We start from the raw sequence: 25,926 nt of genomic DNA, 5'->3' as shown, positions 1-25,926 counted from the left end.
CCACTCGTTGGGTCTGACACTGCCTCCATGTCCTCCCTCGAGGACTGGGCCCCACCAATGCCCCTTGACCTGGAGGGGAGTGCCAGTGTGGTGCATTGTTGCCCTTGCACATGGGGGTAGCCCACCTGCTCCCCATAGTACGCTGCCAACGGCAACGACGAGTGGCGGTAGTAAGGCACCAGGTAGGTGTAATTGGGGGTCTCCTTACGATGGAAGTTTCGGTGGCAGTTGCACGTGAGGCATTTTAGCGCATCCAGGGTTCCCTCCTCGCCTAGAGGCAAGAACTTGATGCATCCATCAAGTGTGTGGACGCCAGTTTTGACGGTGTGGTTCTTAAGGCACTCATGATACTTCTCATTGTGATTGTTTTGAGCCAGGGTGGGTGGTGTTGGGGTCATTGGAATCGCCACTGGTATCGCCGCCGCCGTTGGCTCCTCTTCGCCTTGACTTGAAGGTGGTATTCCGAAGTCGTCGTAACTCGTTGTTGCTGCGGGCATCCTCAACTCAGTTTCCTCATGTTGCTTAAACTCCATTTTGGAAATATGAGAAGAATTCTGGCTTCAAAGTTGTGATAGCTAAGGGTGGTGGATGATTGAGCATATAAGGAAGCGTTGAAGAGGAAACAAACAAGAAGTGTTGAATGAACTCTCTTTCTCTCTCTCAAATAATAGTTTCAGTTTCATACACTTTTTTTCTGCTTCTCTATTTTCTCCCTGATCCCCTGACCCTCACGACTCTTAATTCTTTATCCTTGTACTAAATCCAATTACCTCAGTAATTTTTTATTAGTTTTTTTATTTTTATAGAAACATTAATGTTTGTTTGAGGAGACATAAATTTCTTATCAGTGGAAAACATTAATTTGGGATCATTATTGCTTATAATACTAATTGATAATAGCAAACAAAAACTAATCCAGTCGTTTAAAATCATATCTTACAAGATTGTAAATTTAAATCTGACTGTCCATGAAGACTTTATTAATAAATATTTGTCAAGTAATTTTGTAATTATAATACAATTGAAATATATGTCATTATGATTGATGCCGACACATCTTATAACACATTTCTTGTAACATGCTTCCTCCATTTTCAAAATAATTGACACTTGAAGTTTTTTCATACAAATTAAGAAAAAAAAATTATATATTAATGAGAAAATCCATAATTGATATTATATTTATATGCTCAACAAATAATGAATATGCTAGAATATTAATAATTAATTTTCTCCTATGATTGAAATGAATTATTTTACTTTATATTCACTTTCAAATCTTTTTTTCTTTTTATGATTATGTACTACATATAACTTAATTTAAACAAGCAAATTATTCTAACTAAGCAATGTATTTTTTTATAACCATCGTAGTTAGATCTTTGGTTCTTTCATGATTAATGGCACTTAAATTTTATCATCGCTTCCTAAATACACATTCAGCTAAACAAATGCATTTTAGTTTGAGTAAATTAGAGCAAAACCTCCTAAATACACATTCTTTCATGATTAATTCTCTTACTTTGTTTACTATTACAACAACCCCTACTAGGGGTACACAGTGTCAGGTTTTGTAAACATTTAATAGGAGATAATGTAATTTGTAAGGAGTCTCAATGCAATGCTGTTCATACAAGGGGGTTTAGTGTTGGTGTAAAAAAGGAGGAGTATTATATGTAATTTCAAGAAACCACAAGGGGTGTTATTGTAATCTTACTCTTTTAGGGTAAAGTCAAACAATACGTTAAAGACGCATTAATTTATTTGAATAATAAAAGCGAGTCTTTAATAGGTATTATTAATTTATTTGAATAATAAAAGCGAGTCTTTAATAGGTATTATTAATTTATTTGAATAATAAAAGCGAGTCTTTAATACAAGGTGTGATTCATTGTTTTGAATAATAAATTTATGGATTCTTCGAGGACAAGTTAAAGATGTGGTTTTCGGTGGAGCAACCATTATTTTTAACCATTTATAACAACAATAATTATTGCATTTGCTTCTTCCTTGAGATCCTAAGACACTTCCATAAGTTTTAGTTCTTTAGATCAACTTTGAAACTAAGACTTAATACTAAAGCTTAATTACTTTTAAGGTTCACCACCCCTTTCCAAATATGTGTTCAACTAAACAATGCATTTGTGTTTGACAAAGTCAAACTATGCATTAAAAAAATTTTAATTTATTGAATAATAAATGTGGTTCTTTAATATGAGGTCCAGTTAATTCATCTGAATAATAAATGGACGGATTCTTTGAGGACCGATTGAAGATGTGGTTTAAGGGACCATTACTTTTGATTGTTTTTAGCGAATCACTACCAATTGCATTAATATTTGCATACATCATCATAATTTTTAGAGAATACTAAACATGCACAGTTGTTAGCCTTACTTTTGTTGTCATCACCTTCCATGATAGTTGTCTTCTCTATCTCTCTCGTTCTAATCCTTGTTCTCTTCTCTCTTTTCCTTGGTCCCTCTCCTTCTCTTCCTGTACTTGCTCTCTCCTTTTTTTTTTCTATACTCTAGTCTTCACTTTCTCATTTGTTCTCTTCTTTTTCATCCTCACTCTCTTCACAACTAGGATGTCTATTGTGGCAACACTGCTGTTGCATATTCAAATGCTGCCCGTGATGCTTCGGTATATGAAGAGGCTTTAGGGTTTACTTTATCTCCAATGTTATTTCATTTCCTTTTATTCATTTGTTGTTTGTTATCTGCAAAAGTTGCAAGCTGAGGGGAAATGGGTCAACCCAGCTTTCACCTTTTTTTTCTTTCTATTTTATAGATCTTGTTGTTTCAACACAAAATATATCAAATGCAACTCAAGCTTCAACTCTTAAAGTACCACCCTAACACCCCTTCCAAGGACCACTCCCTAACTGTAAACCCCATGTGTCTCTCTTGACCTTTTTAAACACCCCATTTTTTTCTTAAAAGAAATTAAAAAGGATTATATTTAAAAATAAATAGAGTTTTAGAAAAATAATGAAGATTTTGGAATTAAATAAATAAAGAGGCAAATAAAATAAATATATGTTCTTAAAAAATGTTTTATTTATTCATTTGATAGGTAGTAAAATAGAGTTTATTTTTATAAAATGATAAAATCACTACCACAAACATGGTCTTCAACGATGCAAGTTTTATTATGGTTGTACAAAAACTGATGTCATAAGTAAAGTGGTAGCATTTTTGTAAATAACTGGAAATTTTCAAAGAGGATTTTATCATAATCTTCTTTGAAAATGAATTACGACATCGGTTCTACAATGCGAAAATACAATGTCTTTAGGGAATGTGAACGGGCTCTCTCTCACTCCTTATTTTCATCTTCTTTTTAATCTCTTTCTCCCTCAGTTTTAGAGAATCCTAAATTCTCCTCCTTGCTCTCTCTCTCTCTCTCTCTCTCTCTGTCCGTGCCTCCATCACCGTGGAGATCCCCACGAAGCCGGTGAAGATACAGAGGCACAGGTGTTCATTGCTCACGAGATTGACTTGGATTCTTCATCACTGGAAGCTATCCTTTTTCTCGTTCGAACATGGCATCTACATCCTCCTTATCAGGTATCTCTACTAAACCTTCGTTTAAACCCCAATCTTCATGCACATGCATTCGTTGCCTTAAAAAACTACAAACCAACGCTCAACTTATCATGAGAGTCTCACTATTCTAACTAAGATGTTGGGCCTTGTTCAACTGCAAAACCCTTGTGGTGCTCAAACTAATTGGGGGCTTAAATAAGAACCCTTTTTTGTTCGATTTTTCATCTGTTGATCTACCCTTACTAACAACCTTGCATTTGCAATCATTTATACTAAAGTGTAGGGATACGACAGAGCTTCCTGGTGGGAGTTTGAATCTCATGTTCTTGTGCGTGAGCCATCTTTATTTTAGTGGTCCTGAAGCAAGGTTTGAAAGATTGCCTAAGTTGGTTAGAGCCACGATTGTGATAGGCCATGCTCTATTGGGGGTTGTTAATAATGTTAAGTTTCTGCACATAGATTGGGTTGAGGGGTTAGAAGTGATCAAGCGTTGCCCCAATCTTCAAATTCTTGACATTGATATGGTTTGATGAGTTGAACATTTAAAAGTGATTTCTATTTTTACCTTTTTCTTTACATAAATTGTATTAATTTTATTCTATAATTGTTGTTGACAGGGGAGTATTGACATGAATGCTAGAAGCGATGAAGGAGCAGATTGGCCATTCCCTCGATCTGTCCCTTCATGCATTTCATTACATCTTAAAACATGCGAAGAAGAAGAAGCAAAAAAACAAAGAAAGGTGGTGCTAGGTGTGGCTGTTACTCTATTCTATGGCGACACCCAATGAGTCACTAGTTGACTCACATGACCCGTCTATATTAAAAAATTATAAATAATTTATAACTTGTTAAATTTTATACTTAAAAATATAAATGAAAATATAATCAAACTTCTATCAATTTGACTACTGCAATTTGACATTTTAATTATATAAATTAAATTTTCTAACAGCTACTATCCAAATATAATTACATTCCAATTAATTTGACATTCATTGAAGTTTCCAAAGACAAATTATGTTTCAAAAATATTTGTCTCATCATATTTTATGTTTTTTAAAATTTATTCCATTCTGAATTATTTATTAATTAATTTTTTTCTTTATTATCATTTGTTATCTTAACTAAAATTACTAAATTACCCATATTAAAAGTAAATATAAAGGATATTGAGAAAAGTCAGACAACAAATGGTAGAAACAGTAAAGTATTAGCTTTAGTGTGGTAAGGTAAGCACATCTCACGTAGAAGGTTGACGACTCTCAATTTCTAGCAATGCCACGTAGGAGTATTTGGTAGCTTTTAGTATATGAATTGTGTAGCATTTGACTGATTAGAGAAAAAAGCGTGAAAGCTACAACTAGGCTGCAAGCTTGCAACATCGGAGAACATGAAAAACTGTCTTTGCAGAGACAGAGAGGGAAAGATGTGAAAACCCAGTTACCTAGGGGAATTTTGCGATCCGCTCCGAGTAGATTGGGTCATAGATGCAAGAGAAGGCCCTAGGGTTCTTATGAGTTTTAGGGTAGATTTTGGGCCGATGGGCTAAGTGCGAGCCTACTTATCTTTGTAAATTTTAGATTAAGGTTTCATTATTTTTGGGCCTTGCATTTAGGGCCCCATAATGTAGGTAGGGTATCTTAGAAATATAGGATTTTTCAGCCCTTGTATTTTAGGGCACCTAGACTAGTTTTTGTATTAGGGGTAGTTTTGTAATTTCACATGCACTAAGTGAATATTTGATGTGTGTGGTTGGAAATAAATTTAATTGAATTGGTAGAAGCCCAATCCAATTAAATTTTAGAGGGGGAGGTGAGCATTTGCTTACTACACCCCATTGCCACATCATATAGTCACACTTTGTGCATGTCCTTCATGCTTTACATGCCTCATGACACCTAAGCACACTTAGTGGAGAATCTTGGAATTGATCTTGGATTAGTGGACTGAACCATAACTAAAATTCACTAATCATAATTAGTGAAATTTTGGCTCCAAAGTTTGGCTCCACAAATTCAATTTCAAATTCAAGTGAAATTTGAATTGAAATTCAAATTTCCCTCCAATTTTTGTGACACTTACTTAGGCTATAAATAGAGGTCATGTGTGTGCATTTTTTTCAACTTTGATCATTTGAATATTAATCTTCAGATTTCAAAGCTCATTTAGAGCACAAAATTTCGTGTTCTTCTCTTCCTCTCCCTTCATTCATCTCCTTCTTCCTCCAAGCTCTTATCCATGGCCTCCTATGGTGGTGAGCTTCTTCTAGACTCATCTTCTCCTTGAAGTGGCATCTCCTCTCTCTCTTCCTTTCTTCATTCCGCTTCCATTCATCTTCCAAGAAGCAAAGGAATCAATTGATGAAGAAGATCCTAGGCCTACAAGCTCCAATGGAGCTTACATCAATATTCACTTACAAAAAACAAGTCTAGGAGTCGTAAAATACAAGAGCTAAAAAATCTTACATTTCTAGGGTACCCTACCTAGATTATGGAGCCCTAAATACATGGCCCAAAAATAAGGAAACCTTAATATAATATGTATAAAGATAAGTGGGCTCATACTTAGCCCATGGGCCCGAAATCTATATTAAGACTCATGAGAACCCTAGGGCCTTCTCTTGCATCTCTAGCCCAATCTTTTTGAAGTCTTCTATCCAATGCCCTTGGGGCGTAGGATTGCATCACTTGTCAATGAGTTAACACTTTGTCTATTTTAATTTTATTTATCTGTATTATCTTAATATCGAGATCAAAGAGGATAACCTAGCATGGGTGTATATGTTGATTTTTTTTTATCTTGTCCTTTGCTTCTGTGTGTAAGTTGAATGACTCCATTTGGTTCATTTTTTATTATGTATGTTTGGTTTTGTTTGCTTGTTTTTTACATTACACAACCATAACATGAATGCATTGTTGGAAACGATGTTAGAGATATGAATAAGCACTACAAGAAAAAAAAATGAATTTAATGGGGTTAATTTTGGTGTTACTAGGGGTTCAAACCTTTGTTAAATATATTACCTACGGTTGATCATTCTACAAGAAAAATCTTCGTGACATATGATTTACCTATGGTTTTGAGAACCCTGGGAAATTAGGGCTTACCCGTGATATATAAACCCTCCATAATTTCCGATAGTATCTAAACCTTGTATAAACCATAGTCATTGTTTAAGTTTATATTCCCTTTTTACCAGGTTTTATAACCCTTGTTAATGCAAGCAATTTTTTTAAAGAAAATCCACCATTAATAGTTAATCTAGTTAAAATTATTTGTGACCAATTCGAGCTAAAGAATGATACATAAGCAATTTAAGTTTTTTTAATATAAAAAAAGAAAAAATTAAACAAATAAAAACTCATTTTATAAAAAGTAATTCATATCATTCATAAGTTTGATGTAAAAAAAAAAAGAAGTAATTCTTTAGTTAACATTCCCATCCACACCAAGTTTGAGTCTCAAAATTGAAGTCATAAATTTGCAGCCTGTGCTATTGGTTCACTTTATCCAAATAGAATTGCCTCAACTGCTCTGCACTACACCCTGTCTTCAACATCCTGACTCTGCTAGTATCCCACACCAAGTAGTTCAAATTGGGAAGGAAGGAAATCAAAGTCACTTGAAAAAAAAACTACTCAAAGTTAGGAATCCAAAGTTACTATTCCATACCAAGTAGTTCAAATGTGTAAGTCTAATAGACAAACGACGTGCAAGCAAAATAACAATTAATATTATAGCTTATGACATATAAACAAGGCACCATGTTTGTTAGTAAAAACATATTTAACTTTAATTTAACATACATTGAAATTTCACTAACCAAAGGATAAAACTCTTTCATTTGTATATTTTCATATAAACTCAATTTATAGGTTTACAAACACTATATATATATATATATATATATATATATATATATATATATATAAAATCAAAATGTGTTACAGAATGTTATTCAATATTTTAAAATTATAAGAATAAATATGCATATGTTACTACTCTAATCTCAGTATTTTAAAATTCTAATATTTTTTTAAAAATTAAACATTTAAAATGTTATAAATGCTTTCTTGAAACTAATAGTTACGGTGAAATTAGTAATTTTAAGTTTATTGATTTTAATTATTAAAAAAATTATAAGTATTTTTTTTAAATTACACTTTTGAAATGTTATAAATGTTTTCCTAAAAGTGGGTGTAGTTGGTGCTGATTAATTAAATTTAATATTAAATTAGTAGTTTGTGACATAAATGCTTTGTTGAAATTTAAAAAAAATGACAAAAATTGTCAAATTCTTTATGAAAATTTCAAACTCTTAAAAAATGTTATAAGTGTTTTGTTGAAACTAGTAATTATTGGGCATTAAATTAATAATTTCAAATGAAAATGCATCATTATCTTACCAAAAATGAAATTGATGGTCTTATGGTAGTTATTTTGCAGCTTAATTAAGCATTTGATTATAATTGTATTTTGATTAGAAAAATAACATTTTTTTATTACTTCCATATGGTGAATTCACCCAAAAAAAAATGTCATTTTAGGTGATGTGATCAATGCTTGGGCCAATTGGAGTAAGGTTGCGAATGTAGTATAGGGTTTGACATTGTTGTTAGATGTAAAATTAAAAGAGTTTTGCAACTCTAAAGATATAGTATTAGTGTCATATTGTTACTTTTTAATAAGATAAAAGATTGAACAATACAAACTTTAGGTTTTAGATGTAATATCATCTTATAAATTTTAATTTATAAAAAAATATTATTTCATGAAAATATAAAATTATATTCATACAAATTTTTATTCCACACATCACACGGGTCCATAATCTAATTTTAACTAATAATGCCATATAATTAAATAGCTTAAGTAATACTCTTTTCATCATATAAAGTAATGTACACCAAACCAAATGATAGTATTTTATTATCTTTTAAAATATTTATATATGTTATTTAATGATGATATTTTTTATTTGTATTACAATAAATAACATCGATATCTTAATATAAATAAAAAAATGTTGTCACTAAATCACAAACATCATTTTAAAAGATAAATATAATATATAATAAAAAATAAAATTATATAAATATACATATTCTAATGTATGTCAAAATAGAATTTAATCTTATATATTATATTTTAAAAGATAATATAAGAGATTATAAAAATATTATAAATTAAAATAAAATAAAATTTGAATTTCAAACTATTTTTACATAAAACCTATATTAATAATATATTTTGCACTAAATATTTAAATGAGCATTTAGGTGTAATGATAAAGGAATGTGTTTCTCACTCCAAGGACCATGATTTTAGTCCTTCCTCAAGCATTAAAATAAGCTTTGGAGACTTAGATAATAAATTAAAAAATAAGAAAAATTTGGTGAAATAGACAAAATAGGAGGATAAATTTTACAATTAAACCTATAATCTAACATAACATTTTTAATCAATTAACATAACAATGGCTCTAATACTCCTATGAACTTTTTTTTCATTGAATCATCTTATATTCTCAAGAATGTATTTTAAAAAGTATTTTTTTGCTTATTATTGATTTCAGAAAATGTTATATATAATTTCCTTTTTTACCATGTTTTCCTCAATTTATATTCCCATGAGCATCATATATTTATTATTTGGTTCAAAACAATCAAGCACAAATATTTTTTTTTATTGACTTCCATATTTAATCTTTATAAGGATTTAGTTACCGAATGAGAGTGTTTTATTATTATTATTATTACTATATAACGTAGTGTGTTGTGTCTTGCGCAGGTATTAAATTCATATTTTATAATATAGGATTAATTATTTTATATTATTTTGAATTTTAACATATTATTAATTATTTAATTTAATTTCAATAAATATATGTTAATAAATGTGTCAAGAAATATTTAAATATATTTTTATACACATTATTTTTTTATTTTTTCTACAATCTTAGTATTTTTTTTCTTGCATGATATAAACAATCAATTGTGTTGGCTCCTTACTATGTCTTTCTCTTCTCATTGAGGTGTGACATAAAAAAAGGTATTTTTTCAATTTAATTCTTGTGATATTTTTTCATGCATATTTGACGTAATTAGTTCTCTTTTTTTCTTGCAAATTTTACATTCAAAAAGATTCTATCATTTTTTTTAATCTTTTGGCATCTATAATTGCAACAGACTCTTTAATGATGTGTCTAGAACATCCTATTAAAATGCCAAAATATCCAAACACTCAATGTTCGTTGGAGGAAAATGTTAAATGACATGAAAATAAACCATGTTATAAAAGTGTGTCGATTGGAAACAAAAATACAAATTAGGATTAGTGCATAAGTACTTATATTCTTAAAGCACAAATTTATCTCAACCTTAAACAGTTGTGTTGATTTTGGATTGTAAAGATAGCATGACAATGAAACAATTAGAGGCATATTTATGCTTCACAAAAAATAAAATAATATTATTTTATGGTGTAACATTTGCTATAATCATACCATATAAAATAAATTAACATGTATTAATATATTAATGGAAGAGTACAAATTTCAAATCATCAAGACTAACACTATAATCTAAAAAATGGCAATCCAGCGTATTAATTACTAAGATTGCAAAAATCATATAAAATGAATTAAAGGTATGTTAATTAGAGAAAAATTAAAATAATTTAAATCGACTCTAAAGATATATTATTTTTTCTCACCAAATGTTAATTCCTGTTACTAGGTTGAATCAAATTCGTGATTTTTTTTTCTTTCTTTTTTCTTTAACTATCCAACTTACTTTATATCTACTAAACATATATATTAATTTTTAAAATTCAATTATTACAAATAGCATAATGTTAATTTTGGAAAATTATAAAAAATAATTAGTTTAAAATAAATTACATGCAAATAGAATTCAGAATAATATATATTGGTCTTGAATACATTGCGATGACAAATGGAGGTTATAATATATTATCTATTAATAACCAAATTAAGAATTCTAAATTGCACTTTGGAAGCAATATATTTATTTCTAGCATGCTTTGTCAGAACTTCAAGAACATGATCTTAAGCACATGAGGTAACGGGAATGGTGGTTGTTATTATGGTAACTTCAAACAGAGAAACATATATATAGAGAGAGAGGTAACGGGGCTGGATTTTTTTTTTCTGTCTAGGGCTTCTTACCCAAGGTGTGCTTGTTGTTGTGCACCCACACCTTAAGCACATGAGGCTGGACGTTACTTTGGGCACAAAACTCCTGCACATCACTCTCATTGTGCTTAAGAATCCTCCGACCAAGCTTTTCTACAAAGGCCAACATCTTCTCCTTTTGCTCTTGGGTGAACCTAGTCCTGAAACGCTTCTTGCTGGACCCGCCATGAGGAGTGGCACCACTCGTTGGGTCTGACACTGCCTCCATGTCCTCCCTTGAGGACTGGGCCCCACCACTGCCCCTTGATCTGGAGGGGAGTGCCAGTGTGGTGCATTGTTGCCCTTGCACACGGGGGTAGCCCACTTGCTCCCCATTGTACGCTGCCAACGGCAACGGCGAGTGGTGGTAGTAAGGCACCATGTAGGTGTCATTGGGGGTCTCCTTACGATGGAAGTTTCGGTGGCAGTTGCACACGAGGCATTTTAGCGCGTCCAGGGTTCCCTCCTCGCCCAGAGGCAAGAACTTGATGCATCCATCAAGTGTGTGGCCGCCAATTTTGACGATGTGGTTCTTAAGGCACTCATGATACTTCTCATTGTCATTGTTTTTGAAACAGGGTGGGTGGTGTTGGGGTCATTGGAATCGCCACTAGTATCGCCGCCGCCACTGGCTCCTCTTCTCCTTAACTTGAGGGCAGTATTCCGAAGTCGTTGTGACTCGTTGTTGCTGTAGGCATCCTCAACTCAGTTTCCTCATGTTGCTTAAATTCCATTTTGGAAATATGAGAAGAATTCTTGCTTCAAAGTTGTGATAGCTATGGGTTGTGGATGATTAAGCATAAAAGGAAGCGCTGAAGAGGAAACAAACAAGAAGTGTTGAATGAACTCTCTTTCTCTCTCTCAAATAATAGTTTCAGTTTCATACACTTTTTTTCTGCTTCTCTATTTTCTCCCTGATCCCCCGACCCTCGTGACTCTTAATTCTTTATCCTTGTACTAAATCCAATTACCTCGGTAATTTTTTATTAGTTTTTATTTTTATTTTTATAGAAACATTAATGTTTGTTTGAGGAGACATAAATTTCTTATCGGTGGAAAACATTAATCTGGGATCATTATTGCGTATAATACTGATTGTTAATAGCAAACAAAAACTAATCCAGTCGATTAAAATCATATCTTACAGGATTGTAAATTTAAATCTGACTGTCAATGAAGACTTTATTAATAAATATTTTTCAAGTAATTTTGTAATTATAATACAATTGAAATATATGTCATTATGATTGATGTCGGCACATCTTATAACACATTTCTTGTAACATGCTTCCTCCATTTTCAAAATAATTGACACTTGAAGTTTTTTCATACAAATTAAGAAAAACAATTTTATATGTTAATGAGAAAATCCATAATTGATATTATATTTATATGATCAACAAACAATGAATATGCTAGAATATTAATAATTAATTTTCTCCAATGATTGAAATGAATTATTTTACTTTATATTCACTTTCAAATCTTTTTTCTTTTTATGTTTATGTAGTACGTATAACTTTATTTAAACAAGCAAATTATTCTGATTAAGCAATGTATTTTGTTATAACCATTGTAGTTAGATCTTTGGTTCTTTCATGATTAATGGCACTTAAATTTTATCATTGCTTCCTAAATACACATTCAGCTAAACAAATGCATTTTAGTTTGGGTAAATTAGAGCAAAACCTCCTCTTGATAACTTTTTAAAAATTACACCTAATTCTCTTACTTTGTTTACTATTACAACAACCCCTACTAGGGGTACACAGTGTCAGGTTTTGTAAACATTTAATAGGAGATAATGTAATTTGTAAGGAGTCTCAATGCAATGTTGTTCATACAAGGGGGTTTAGTGTTGGTGTAAAAAATGAGGAGTATTATATGTAATTTCAAGAAACCACAAGGGGTGTTATTGTAATCTTACTCTTTTAGGGTAAAGTCAAACAATACGTTAAAGACGCGTTAATTTATTTGAATAATAAAAGCGAGTCTTTAATACAAGGTGTGATTCATTGTTTTGAATAATAAATTTATGGATTCTTCAAGGACCAGTTTAAGATGTGGTTTTCGGTGGACCAACCATTATTTTTAACCATTTATAACCACAATAATTAGGGCATTTGCTTCTTCCTTGAGATCCTAAGACACTTCCATAAGTTTTAGTTCTTTGGATAAACGTTGAAACTAAGACTTAATACTAGAGCTTAATTACTTTTAAGGTTCACCACCCCTTTCCAAATATGTGTTCAACTAAATAATGCATTTATGTTTGACAAAGTCAAACAATGTGTTAAAAACATTTTAATTTATTGAATAATGTTGGATCAAGAGGCCTTAGAATAATTAAGAAGGGGGGGGGGGTTGAATTAATTATTACTAGACCTTTACTAATTAAAAATTTACTCCTCTAAGGCTTTTACTATGTTGTTAAGTAAATGAAGAATAGAAAAGAAACTTAACCAAAAGTAAAAACGGAAATTAAAGTGCACAGCGAAAATTAAAAGAGTTAGGAAGAAGGAGACAAACACACAAGAGTTTTTATACTGGTTCGGCAACAACCCGTGCCTACATCCAGTCCCCAAGCGACCTACGATCCTTGAGATTTCTTTTCAACCTTGTAAAATTCCTTTACAAGCAAAGATCCACAAGGGATGTACCCTCCCTTGTTCTCTTTGAACAACCTAGTGGATGTACCCTCCACTAGAACTGATCCACAAGAGATGTTCCTTCTCTTATTCTCAGTCAAACCCAAGTAGATGTACCCTCTACTTGTACCACAAAGGATGTACCCTCCAATGTGTTAAGACAAAGATCTCAGGTGGTTAAACCTTTGAAACTTTGTGAATGGGGATACAAAAGAATTCTCAGCCGGTTAGTCCTTTGAAATCTTTCGTATATGGGAAAGGGAAGAATCAAAAGAATTCTCAGACTGTGTCATTTTGAATTCTTTGACAAGGGAGAAGAGAGACACAAAAGAATTCAGGCGGTTAGTCCTTTGTTCTTTTGGAAAAGGGAGAAGAGAGACACAAAAAAAATTCAGGCGGTTAGTCCTTGGCGAATTCTTTTTGGCAAAGGGAGAAGGGAATGAAAAGGATGAATAGCACAAGTTTTCAAGGTTTGGAAAACCAAAAAACTTTGAAAAGCTTTTGACAAAAGGAAGAATAAGAAGAAGTTCAAAGAGACTCAGAAATCAATGTGAAAAAATTGCTTGTGTAAAGAATGAATTGGAAAAGATAGATGTATAGATTGATAGATTGGATTGATGTGAAATGCAAAACAAAGCCTTGCTTTTATAGACTCTTCATTTCTGGTCAAGAGAACCATTAGAAGAGTTATGACCTTTAGAAAAACTTAAAACCAATTTGAAAAAGTCAAAAACTATTTGAAGAGTTACATCTTTTGATTTGTTCAGAAACTTTCACTGCTAATCGATTACCAAATCAGTGTAATCGATTACACAAAGCTTTTTTGTGAAAGAATGTGACTCTTCACATTTGAATTGAATTTCAACGTTCAAGCACACTGGTAATTGATTACCAAAACATTGTAATTGATTACAGCTTTTCGAAATCAATTGGAATGTTGTAAATTCAGTTGAAAGCTTTTTGAAAATCATTTTGCTACTGGTAATCGATTACAATAATCTAGTAATCGATTACCAGAGAGTAAAAACTCTTTGGTAAAAGGTTTTGAGAAAAATTCATATGCTACTCAGTTTTTGAAAAAAAATTTTAATACTTATCTTGATTGAGTCTTCTCTTGATTCTTGAATCTTGAGTCTTGAATCTTGATCTTGATTCTTGGAACTTGAATCTTGAAACTTGATTCTTGATTCTTGAAATCAAATTTCCTCTTTGAACCTTGAAGTGTTCTTGATTCAATCTTGAACTCATTCTTTGATTCCTGAGATCATCATCTTTGTTATCATGAAGTGTTCTTGACTTTTGAGCTTTTTGTCATTACCTTTGTTATCATCAAAACTTCTTTGAATCAATCTTGATTCATCATGAAGTTTGCTTCTACAAATAATAAATGTGGTTCTTTAATATGAGGTCCAGTTAATTCATCTAAATATTAAATGGACGGATTCTTTGAGGACCGATTGAAGATGTAGTTTAAGGGACCATTACTTTTGATTGTTTGTAGCGAGTCAATACCAATTGCATTAATATTTGCATACGTCATCATCATTTTTTTAGAATACTAAACATGCACAGTTGTCAGCCTTACTTTTGTTGTCATCATCTTCCATGATAGTTGTCTTCTCTATCTCTCTCGTTCTAATCCTTGTTCTCTTCTCTCTTATCCTTGGTCTCTCTCCTTCTCTTCTTGTACTTGCTCTCTCCTTTTTTTTTTCTATACTCTAGTCTTCACTTTCTCATTTGTTCTCTTCTCTTTCATCCTCACTCTCTTCACAACTAGGATATCTATTATGGCAACATTGCTCTTGCATATTCAAATGCTCCCAATGATGCTTCGGTATATGAAGAGGCTTTAGGGTTTATTTTATCTCCAATGTTATTTCATTTCCTTTTATTCATTTGTTGTTTATTATTTGCAAAAGTTGGAAGTTGAGGGGAAATGGGTCAACCCAGCTTTCACCTTTTTTTTATCTTTCTATTTTATAGATCTTGTTGTTTCAACACAAAATATATCAAATGCAACTCAAGCTTCAACTCTTAAAGTACCACCCTAACACCTCTTCCAAGGACCACTCCCTAACTCCAAACCCCATGTGTCTCTGTCGACCTTTTTAAACACCCCATTTTTTTCGTAAAATAAATTAAAAAGGATTATATTTAAAATAAATAGAGTTTTAGAAAAATAATGAAGATTTTGGAATTAAATAAATAAAGAGACAAATAAAATAAATATATGTTCTTAAAAATGTTTTATTTATTCATTTGATAGGTAGTAAAATAGAGTTTATTTTTATAAAATGATAAAATCACTACCACAAAAATGGTCTTCTACGACGAAAGTTTTATTATAGTTGTACAAAAAATGATGTCATAAGTGGTGACATTTTTGTAAATAACTAGAAATTTTCAAAGAGGATTATATCAAAATTGTCTTTGAAAATGAATTACGACATCGATTCTTATAGAACCGACGTAGAATGCGAGAATACAATGTCTTCAGGGAATGTGAACGGGTTCTCTCTCACTCCTTATTTTCATCTTCTTTTCAATCTCTTTCTCCTCCTTGCTCTCTCTCTCTCTGTCCGTGCCTCCATCACCATGGAGATCCCCACGAAGCCAGTGAAGATACAGAGGCACAGGTGTTCATTGCTCATGAGATTGACTTGGATTCTTCACCGCCAGAAGCTATCCTGTTTCTGGTTCGAACATGGCATCTACATCCTCCTTATTAGGTATGTCTACTAAACCTTTGTTTAAACCCCAATCTCCACGCACATGCATTCGTTGCCTTAAAAAACTACAAACCAACGCTCAACTTATGATGAAAGTCTCACTATTCTAACTAAGATGCTCAGCCTTGTTCAATTGCAAAACCCTTGTGGTGCTCAAACTTATTAGGGGCTTAAATAGGAACCATTTTTCATTCGGTTTTTCATCTGTTGATCTACCCTTACTAACAACCCTGCATTTGCAATCATTTATACTGGAGTGTAGGGATACGATAGAGCTTCCTGGTGGGAGTTTGAATCTCAAGTTCTCGTGTGTGAGCTATCTTTGAAAGATTGCCCAAGTTGGTTAGAGCCACGATTGCGATAGGCCATGTTCTATTGGAGGTGTTAATAATGTTAAGTTTTTGCGCATAGATTGGGTACTACTGAGTGTGATATTTTTTTGTTACTTTCCATATTTTTAAGGAAGAAGGGGTTTCTAATGTTTTGTTGTTGTGATACCAGATGAAGGACAAAGAGGAAGCAGACTTGATTCTTGAGTTATTAAATAATATATATATAAGCATCTAAAGTTTAATCTTAGAACAAAGTAAATCTTCACCCATACGTACACTCACACACATACATATGTGATATTACACTTTTGTGATATTTTTTTTTTAATCATAAAAAAGTAAATAAATCTAAAATGCTAATTTTTATTGTACTTGTGTATATATCCATGTGGGATGTGGCGAAGGACCCAAAAGGGTGTAAAATGCTTTTGTTGGTGAAATGGTAAAGAAGATGAATTAAGGCAAAAAACTTACTACTTTGGAAACAAGAAAAACGTAAGCACATGCTTTCTTTAGTCCATAGGGATAATGTATTGTGACATATTTAATGGGCCAGGGAAGCATTATCATTGATGCGAGAATAACTTATTGGCCTTGGAGACGGGCCATATTGGAAACTTACTATTTTGATGTTAGTATATGCATGACAAGCAACAAAATTTAAGAATCATGATGAAAATGCATGGCGTTGGAGACGGGCCATATTAGATGATTTCGTATGGTTATTTTCTTGCCATATCCATTGTCTACATGTTGTAATGTTTTGTGATATTTGGCTCAGTCATTGGTAAGAATGCAACCAGTGTACTGTGTAACTGTTTTCTTGCCATATCCAATTTGTGTTTTATTTCATCTATATAGATTTACAAATTTCATTGGCTTTTTTATTGGCTTCCCTGTTTTCAAATGTTAAAACTGCTACAAGTTTGATGATTGTTATTAAGTTGTTGTATTAGTATTTTCTTCTATCTAATCTGATTACCTTTTTTTTCTCTCCTTTTCTTTTTTTATATAATTGCAGTACTTGCATACATAGGTCTGTTTGGAACTGGGCTATTTGCTATCTTTCTTTTCCAATTTTTTGTTCAAGACACATCATTTCCATGTAAGTCAAAAAATGACTGAGAAATGATACTGTCACAACCTACCCTTCGGCGGGAGGGCGACGCGGGGCTCACGGGAGCGTCTTCCATGGGAGGAAAATGCGTGGAGTCGCCACCAACGTTTATTCGAGGAAAATGTCGGAAAAACCGGAAAAAGGTGTGGTCTACGAACTTTAAGTATGAAAAGTTCGGGAGTTGTATTTACGCACGGGGAAGGTATTAGCACCCACGCGTCCATCACAAGGGACAACAGCCTTTAATCGAGTGTGCAAATATGACTTCAATTTGTTTTATTTCCCTTTCACGTTTTAATGTCTTTTTATGCCTTTTTTTGTATTTTTTTTTTATCTTTTTGTGGTCGACAAGGGTGTTTCCCTTGCTCCTACGTATTCCTTAATGGTGATAAGGAAATCAGACCTACATAGTTCTTTGAGAACTAAGCATTGGTTAAGTTGTTTTTATCTTTTTTTGCAAGATATATTTTGACTGGACAAAAGGTCATTTAAGGTGTTGGACCATTAAACGATCTTTTGATTTTGAAAGGAGAGAAACGTTAAGGCGTTGGACCATCAACGATCTCTTGTTTTTTTGAAAGGAGAGAAACGTTAAGGTATTGGACCATTAACGATCTCTTGGTTGTGAAAGGAGAGAAACGTTAAGACGTTTGACCATTAACGATCTCTTGGGGTGGTGGACAAAAGCGAGGCTTTTGCTTCTACGTATCCTCAATTGCGATGAGAAAATCAGACCTACGTAGTTCTTGCAAAAAGCGGTAAAGTTACATGTTGATTTTATGCTTTTGAATGGACCATGTTAACCGATAAAAGAAAAGAGGACCGTTTAAGGCGTTTGGACCTTAAAACGGTTTTTAGTGATTTTTGCGGACAAAGCTTGATTTGTGAGTTGATTTTAGCCTTAGTTTCACTTTGGTTATTAGTCAATTGATCCAAGGAAACTTCCAAAGAAAAACGTCCGATTGATTTTTTTGATTATTTTATTCAAAGATATTTTGATTATTTTATTATTATTTTTCAAGATATTTTGATTATTTTATTATTATTTTGCTTTTTTTTGTTTTCACCGAGGTTACAACGTGAAAGATCGGTTAGATTTTGTTTTAACAATGATTAAACGAGATTACAACACAAATGATCGGTTTAAATTCATTTTATCATTTATTAGGCGAGATAACGGCTTAAACGATCGATTAAAGCGCATTAAAAACAGAATAAAAGAAAACCGAAAATGAACGAAATGAAGATGAAAGCTAAAAAAACAAGAAATGAATTGAAAGCCTCGGATTCGAAAACTTACTCGTTGAAGAACGAAGAACGGTGAAGAACGACAAAAAACCTTCACGGATTTGCTCACGGAAACGTCTCGAAAGCGATACGGAAGCACCTCAGCTTCGATTTTCTTCACGGAAACAATTTTTTTCACCCAAAACAGCTGAAATTCATAGCCAGGGGGATGAGGGATATTTGGAACAACCCCCTTTTGCCTATTTATAGGAAAAACGGTGAGGAGGTTGCCGCCAAGCTTGCCCAGGCGAGCTGTTCGGAAGCAACTCTGCTTCGAAAACATTCTGGAAGGGCCCAGATTCAAAAATTTCAAAATTTCAGACTTGACTTTCTTCTTTTTTTCTATTCCTTCTCATGCAAAATGTGATACTGGAATATGATAACGGACAAATGCAGGAACGATATGTTCATCATGATGCCATGAAGAAATGCTTATGCGATGAATGATATGAATGCATTTACGAACACGAGAGCCCGGAAAATCATCTCTTCTTACTTGCGCATTCGGAGGCGCAGTGCCCCATGTGTGCAGTTGACATGGACCTTCCGACTTCCCGTGACAAAAGATGAGACCAACATACAACGCATGCATGATGCAGATGCGCAAAAGCGCAATAGGGGGATGTAAACAGCATGGCAATATCCTCAAATAATCATACAACAAAGGCGTACATGACATTTATATGCATGGCAGTGTTTAAAAGGCATGCAGCGTGTTCGCTTCGTGCCCTTATTTTAGGGACCTAAATGGGAGGAACTAAAAGGCTTTTTAGTGATAATTCCCAAGGTGGTCATATCTCTCTTGATGGTCTCTAGAGGTATCATCCTCTTCGAAGAACATATTGCGGCAGTAGGGACTACTAGCAACAATATGTTATCAAAGAGAAAAACTCTAGATGCGGGTTCACTGTTATCAAGCAAGTCAGAGACCTAGCATGACCACAGATTCACCTCCAGTCCTTATGTTCCCATGGACCCGGGTATAGGGCCCCTTTTCAACTCACCGTGTGTGCACATAGTGTTGGTGTTTGTGTGCATCAAATGAATAAATATCTACCTCATGCATACATTTTTAAAACACACTAAAAGCATCAAAAGAGTTTATATATACAAGAACATAAGGAAAAAAGACAAAAGGGAAGTCATAGTAAGGGAAGCACACTAATTGATTGGCCTAACTCTCTAACAGTAGTCCCCAGTGGAGTCGCCAACTGTCGCAACCTACCCTTCGGCGGGAGGGCGATGCGGGGCTCACGGGAGCATCTTCCATGGGAGCAAAATGCGCGGAGTCGCCACCAACTTTTATTCGAGAAAAACGTCAGAAAAACCGGAAAAAGGTGTGGTCTACGAACTTTAAGTGTGAAAGGTTCGGGAGTTATATTTACGCACAGGGAAGGTATTAGTGTTGGATCGAGTGGCCTCAGAATAATTAAGAAGGGAGGTTGAATTAATTATTCCTAAACCTTTACTAATTAAAAAATTACTCTACTAAGGCTTTTACTAAATTGTTAAGAGAATGAGTAGTAGAAGAGAAACTTAACAGAAAGTAAAAGCAGAAATTAAATGCACAGCGGAAAGTAAAAAAGTAGGGAAGAAGGAGACAAACACACAAGAGTTTTTATACTGGTTCGGCAACAACCCGTGCCTACATCCAGTCCCCAAGCAACCTGCGGTCCTTGAGATTTCTTTCAACCTTGTAAAAATCCTTTTACAAGCAAAGATCCACAAGGGATGTACACTCCCTTGTTCTCTTTGAACCTAGTGGATGCACCCTCCACTAGAACTGATCCACAAGAGATGTACCCTCTCTTGTTCTCAGTCAAACCCAAGTAGATGTACCCTCTACTTGTACCACAAAGGATGTACCCTTCAATGTGTTAAGACAAAGATCTCAGGCGGTTAAACCTTTGATACTTTGTGAATGGGGATACAAAAGAATTCTCAGGCGGTTAGTCCTTTGAACACTTTTGTATATGGGAAAGGGAAGAATCAAAAGAATTCTCAGACTGTGTCATTTTGAATTCTTTGACAAGGAAGAAGGGAGACACAAAAGAATTCAGGCAGTTAGTCCTTTGTTCTTTTGGAAAAGGGAGAAGAGAGACACAAAAAGAATTCAGGCGGTTAGTCCTTGGCGAATTCTTTTTGGCAAAGGGAGAAGTGAATGAAAAGATGAATAGCACAATTTTCAAGGTTTAGAAAACCATAAAACTTTAGAAAGCTTTTGGTACAAAGAAGAAGAAGAAGTTCAAAGAGATTCAAGGCTTGTAAAGGATCGTAAGAGATTGATTGGAAAAGTATTCAAGATTATTGAAATGCAAAACAAAGCCTTGCTTTTATAGACTCTTCATGTGTGGTCTAGACAACCATTTAGAAGAGTTATAACTTTTAGAAAAACTTAAAACCAATTTGAAAAAGTCAAAAACCATTTGAAGAGTTACATCTTTTGATTTTATTCAGAAACAATCACTGGTAATTGATTACCAAATCAGTGTAATTGATTACACAAAGCTTTTATGTGAAAGGATGTGACTCTTCACATTTGAATTTGAATTTCAACATTCAAGCACACTGGTAATCGATTACCAAAACATTGTAATCGATTACAGCATTTTGAAATCAATTGGAATGTTGTAAATTTAGTTGAAAACTTTTTCAAATCCATTTTGCTACTAGTAATCGATTACAACAATCTGGTAATCAATTACCAAAGAGTAAAAACTCTTTGGTAAACATGTTTTGAGAAAAATCCATGTGCTACTCAATTTTTGAGAAAACCATTTCATACTTATCTTGATTAAGCCTTCTCTTGATTCTTGAATCTTGAGTCTTGAATCTTGATCTCTTGAGTCTTGATTCATGATTCTTGAAATCAACTTTCCTCTTGAATCTTGAAGTGTTCTTGATTCTATCTTGAATATCTTGAACTCTTCTTTGATTGACCTTTGAGCTTTTTGTCATCACCTTTGTCATCATCTTTTGTTATCATCTTTGTTATCATCAAAACATCTTTGAATCACTCTTGATTCATCATGAATCTTTGCTTCTACAATTAGCACCCCACACGTCCATCCCAAGGGACGACTGCCTTTAATCAAGTGTGCAAATATGACTTCAATTTGTTTTATTTCCCTATTACGTTTTTATGTCTTTTTTGTATTTTTTATCTTTTTGTGGTCGACAAGGGTGTTCCCCTTGCTCCTACATATTCCTTAATGGTGATAAGGAAATCAGACCTACGTAGTTCTTTGAGAACTAAGTGTTGGTTAAGTTGTTTTTATCTTTTTTTGCAAGATATATTTTAACTGAACAAAAGGTCATTTAAGGTGTTGGACCATTAAACGATCTTTTGATTTTGAAAGGAGAGAAACGTTAAGGCGTTAGACCATTAATGATCTCTTATTTTTTTGAAAGGAAAGAAACGTTAAGGTATTGGACCATTAACGATCTCTTGGTTGTGAAAGGAGAGAAACATTAAGGCGTTGGACCATTAACGATCTCTTGGGGTGGTCGACAAAAGCAGGGCTTTTGCTCTTACATATCCTCAATTGCGATGAGGAAATCAGAATTACATAGTTCTTGCAAAAAGCGGTAAAGTTACATGTTGATTTTATGCTTTTGAACGGTCCATGTTAACCGATAAAAGAAAAGAGGACCGTTTAAGGCGTTTGGACCTTAAAACGGTTTTTAGTGATTTTTGCGGACAAAGCTTGATTTGTGAGTTGATTTTAGCCTTAGTTTCACTTTGGTTATTAGTCAATTGATCCAAGGAAACTTCCAAAGAAAAACGTCCGATTTATTTTTTTGATTATTTTATTCAAAGATATTTTGATTATTTTATTATTATTTTTCAAGATATTTTGATTATTTTATTATTATTTTGCTTTTCTTTGGTTTCACCGAGGTTACAACGTGAACGATTGGTTAGATTTTTTTAACAGTGATTAAACGAGATTACAACACAAATGATCGGTTGAAAGTCATTTTATCATTTATTAGGCGAGATAACAGCTTAAATGATCGGTTAAAGCGCGTTAAAAACAGAAGAAAAGAAAACCGAAAATGAACGAAATGAGGATGAAAGCTAAAAAAACAAGAAATGAATTGAAAGTCTCGAATTCGAAAACTTACCCGTTGAAGAACGAAGAACGGATGAAGAACGGTGAAGAACAACGAAAAACATTAACGGATTTGCTCACGGAAACGTCTCGGAAGCGTTACGGAAGCACCTCGGCTTGAATTTTCTTCACGGAAACTATTTTTTTCACCCAAAATAGCTGAAATGCATGGCCAGGGGGATGTGGAATATTTGGAACAACCCCATTTTGCCTATTTATAGGAAAAAGGGAGAGGAGGTTGCCGCCCAGCTCGCCCAGGAAGCAACCCTGCTCCGTAAATATTCTGGAAGGGAATTCAAAAATTTCAAAATTGCTATTTGCACCCCCCTTTTGATAAGTTCACCCCTTCTTTCTTAAATTTTTGGAAAAGTTACGGAAGCATATCAGACTTGACTTTCTTCTTTTTTTCTATTCCTTCTCACCCATATTAGGTGAAATATTCTTATTTAGGGTTATGGGAATTTTACGGAAGCATTACGGAAGCCTTACGGAAGCATATAGGACTTGATTTCCCTCTTTTTCGTCTTCTCTTTCACCAATATTAAGTGAATTAGGCTTACTCAATGTTTCAGGAATTTTACGAAGCGTTACGAAAGCCTCGAAAGCTCCGGAAACCATTTTCCAACAAAACGTGGAGGATCTTGATAAGTTCACCCCCTCCCTTTGCTAAATGCACTCCTTTTTATTTACACACCCCATTACTCCCATTTTTGTGTTTTTTTTACTGGTTTCTTCCCGAAACGTTACGAAACTTTACGGATTACGTAACGACACCCATTTCCTTTCCGGAATGTTGCGAAACTTTACGAATTACGCAACAAGGCTCTTCTTGACTTCCGAAATGTCGCGGAACTTTACGGATTGCGCAACAATGCCTCTTTTTGACTTCCAAAATGTCGCGGAACTTTGCGGATTACCTAACGATGGATGTTAAGTACCTCAAGGCGGTCAAGCGAAGGTTGCATGCCATCAAACGATGGTCCCCGAACGAAATTAGGGTATGACAGATACCCATCTTGGGTCATTGATGTGATTTATCCTAAATATTTTGATGTTGCTAGTTTAAAGACCTATCTATGCTTTGGTGTTTGGATTGATAGTTATTGTACCATATCACAATTCTCAAACAAATAGTTTTTTGCATGAATTGTTGATGATGCAAATAACAATAGCCACAGTCATTCTAATAATTGCTTTCGTGCCCAACAAACCTGGGGAAATATTTTAATCATTGTTAACATGTTCTTTTCTGTAACTAAATTGCAAATAATTTTAGCTAAAATTTTCGTGTAGTTTTCCCTTTATTAATCTCTTTAAGAAACAGAAAAAGGAAAAAGAATTCAATACGATGCAACATAAACTGAAATTTAGTGTCTTTTCCCCTTTTTCCCTACATGTTATTGTCCCCCTAATCATGGTAGGTATTATTGTTCGAGTGGTTAGAAACCTGCTTCAGTTTAATTTCATGCCAAAGGATAGTTGTAGCCGCTATTCATTTATAAAATAGATCTTCACTTATGTGATATTTAAAACACCGATTTAATAATACCTTTATGATAGTTTTTAATTATTTTAATTTTTTTAAAAAATACATTCTAAGACGGTTCTAAAAAACCCGTCTTAGAAGGATACCATTCTAAGATGATTTTTGGGAAAATCGTCTTAGAGTTCTCAAATTTTTAACAATTTTTTTTATTTTTTAAAAAGACATTCTAAGACGGTTCTCTTTTCTAAGAAGGTTTTTCTAAACACCATCTTAGAATCTTCACTAATTTTCAATTTTTTTTAAACAAAATCATTTTAGAAAGTGTACTTTCTAAGACGGTTTTTAACTGACAACCATCTTAGGAAGATATGTTTTTCTAAGATGGTTTTTTTGGAATTGTCGTTGAAAGTTTTTGACTTTTAACGACGCTGACTTCGAAGACGGTTCAAAATCGTCTTTGAATATGCGTTACAACCATCGTAAAAGGGATTTTTCTAGTAGTGTGGGTCTGAACAACTTGCACAGAGGCAGGATTTGGTCCTGACAGGATGATGTCATCTATATACACTAGTAGAATGACTAAGGAATTCCCTGAACCAATGGTGAATAGGGAGTAATCATGTTTGGACTGATGGAACCCATGACTAAGAAGGGTAGTGGAGAACATACAAAACCATTTCCTAAAAACTTGTCTAAGTCCATACAATGATTTGTTCAATTTGCATACCAAGGAAGAATTTTTTGACTTGTAACCTTTGGGAAGTTCCATATAAACTTCTTCCAACAAATCTCCATTCAAAAAAGCATTATTAACATCTAATTGGAGAAGGCACCAGTTTCTAGCAGCAACAACACAGAGCAAAACTCTCACAGTGGTAAGCTTGGCCACTAGAGAAAAAGTATCAGAGAAATTGATTCCAGCTTGTTGAGTATACCCTTTGGCAACCAATTGAGCTTTGTATCTATCCGCAGAGCCATCCATTTTATATTTAACCTTATACACCAATCTACAACCTATACAATGCTTATCAGGTGGCAAGGGAGCAAGTGTCTAGGTGGAATTTTCCTCAAGAGCTTTGATTTCCTCATTCATTGCTTGACGCCATTTAGGATAGGGGGCAACTCGATGATAAAATTGAGGTTCATATACAGCTAAAATCAGGTTAATGAGAGCTCTATAAGGGGAGCTAAGAGCTAACAAGAAACAATGATGCTGGATCAGATATGCAGTCTTTGATTTTGGTGTAACATAGTCAGACAAGTATAAGGGAGGCTTAATATGGCGTGTACTCCTTCTTAAAGTGACAGAAGGAAAAGGGTCAGGTTGATCTGGGCTAAGGACTAAGGGTGGATCACTTGGATCTTGGATACAACTAGCAGGTGTCTGTGGTGATTGGCTAGTATTTTGGTAAGGGTTAGGTAATGTATTAGTGAGAGGAATGAGGATAACCAAATCAAGTAAG

At 33.6% G+C, this 25,926-nt stretch overlaps 2 protein-coding genes across 2 annotated transcripts in view; both read right to left on the bottom strand.

The window, feature by feature from the left end:
- LOC100801990 (zinc-finger homeodomain protein 2) overlaps positions 1-553 on the bottom strand; it is an 871-nt gene extending 318 nt beyond the window's left edge. The window contains exon 1 of the mRNA XM_003518056.5: positions 1-553. This exon is cut by the window's left edge and continues 318 nt beyond it. Coding sequence (XP_003518104.1) covers positions 1-533 — 533 coding nt within the window. The 5' untranslated portion in view covers positions 534-553.
- Positions 554-10,729: 10,176 nt separating this feature from the next.
- LOC100801455 (zinc-finger homeodomain protein 2-like) lies at positions 10,730-25,445 on the bottom strand. Its single transcript, XM_041013018.1, has 2 exons — positions 25,191-25,445; positions 10,730-11,299 (listed from the first exon to the last, which is right to left on the bottom strand). Exons 1-2 carry the CDS (start codon positions 25,443-25,445, stop codon positions 10,730-10,732), a joined length of 825 nt encoding a protein of 274 aa, XP_040868952.1.
- Positions 25,446-25,926: the final 481 nt, after the last annotated feature.

This window comes from Glycine max, chromosome 2 (assembly GCF_000004515.6).
Source record: "Glycine max cultivar Williams 82 chromosome 2, Glycine_max_v4.0, whole genome shotgun sequence".
NCBI lineage: Eukaryota > Viridiplantae > Streptophyta > Magnoliopsida > Fabales > Fabaceae > Glycine > Glycine max.
The sequence above is the reverse complement of the archived record's forward strand: the minus strand, read 5'-3'. Positions and strand labels throughout refer to the sequence as shown.

What these genes read in the sequence shown, in the direction of transcription:
- LOC100801455 (XM_041013018.1), bottom strand. Translation starts at nt 25,445, where the DNA reads ATGGATGGCTCTGCGGATAGATACAAAGCTCAATTGGTTGCCAAAGGG. An exon ending in AGTCAAAAAATTCTTCCTTG is followed by an intron (nt 11,300 to 25,190) that starts GTATGCAAATTG and finishes GACAATGAGAAG; the next exon opens with TATCATGAGTGCCTTAAGAA.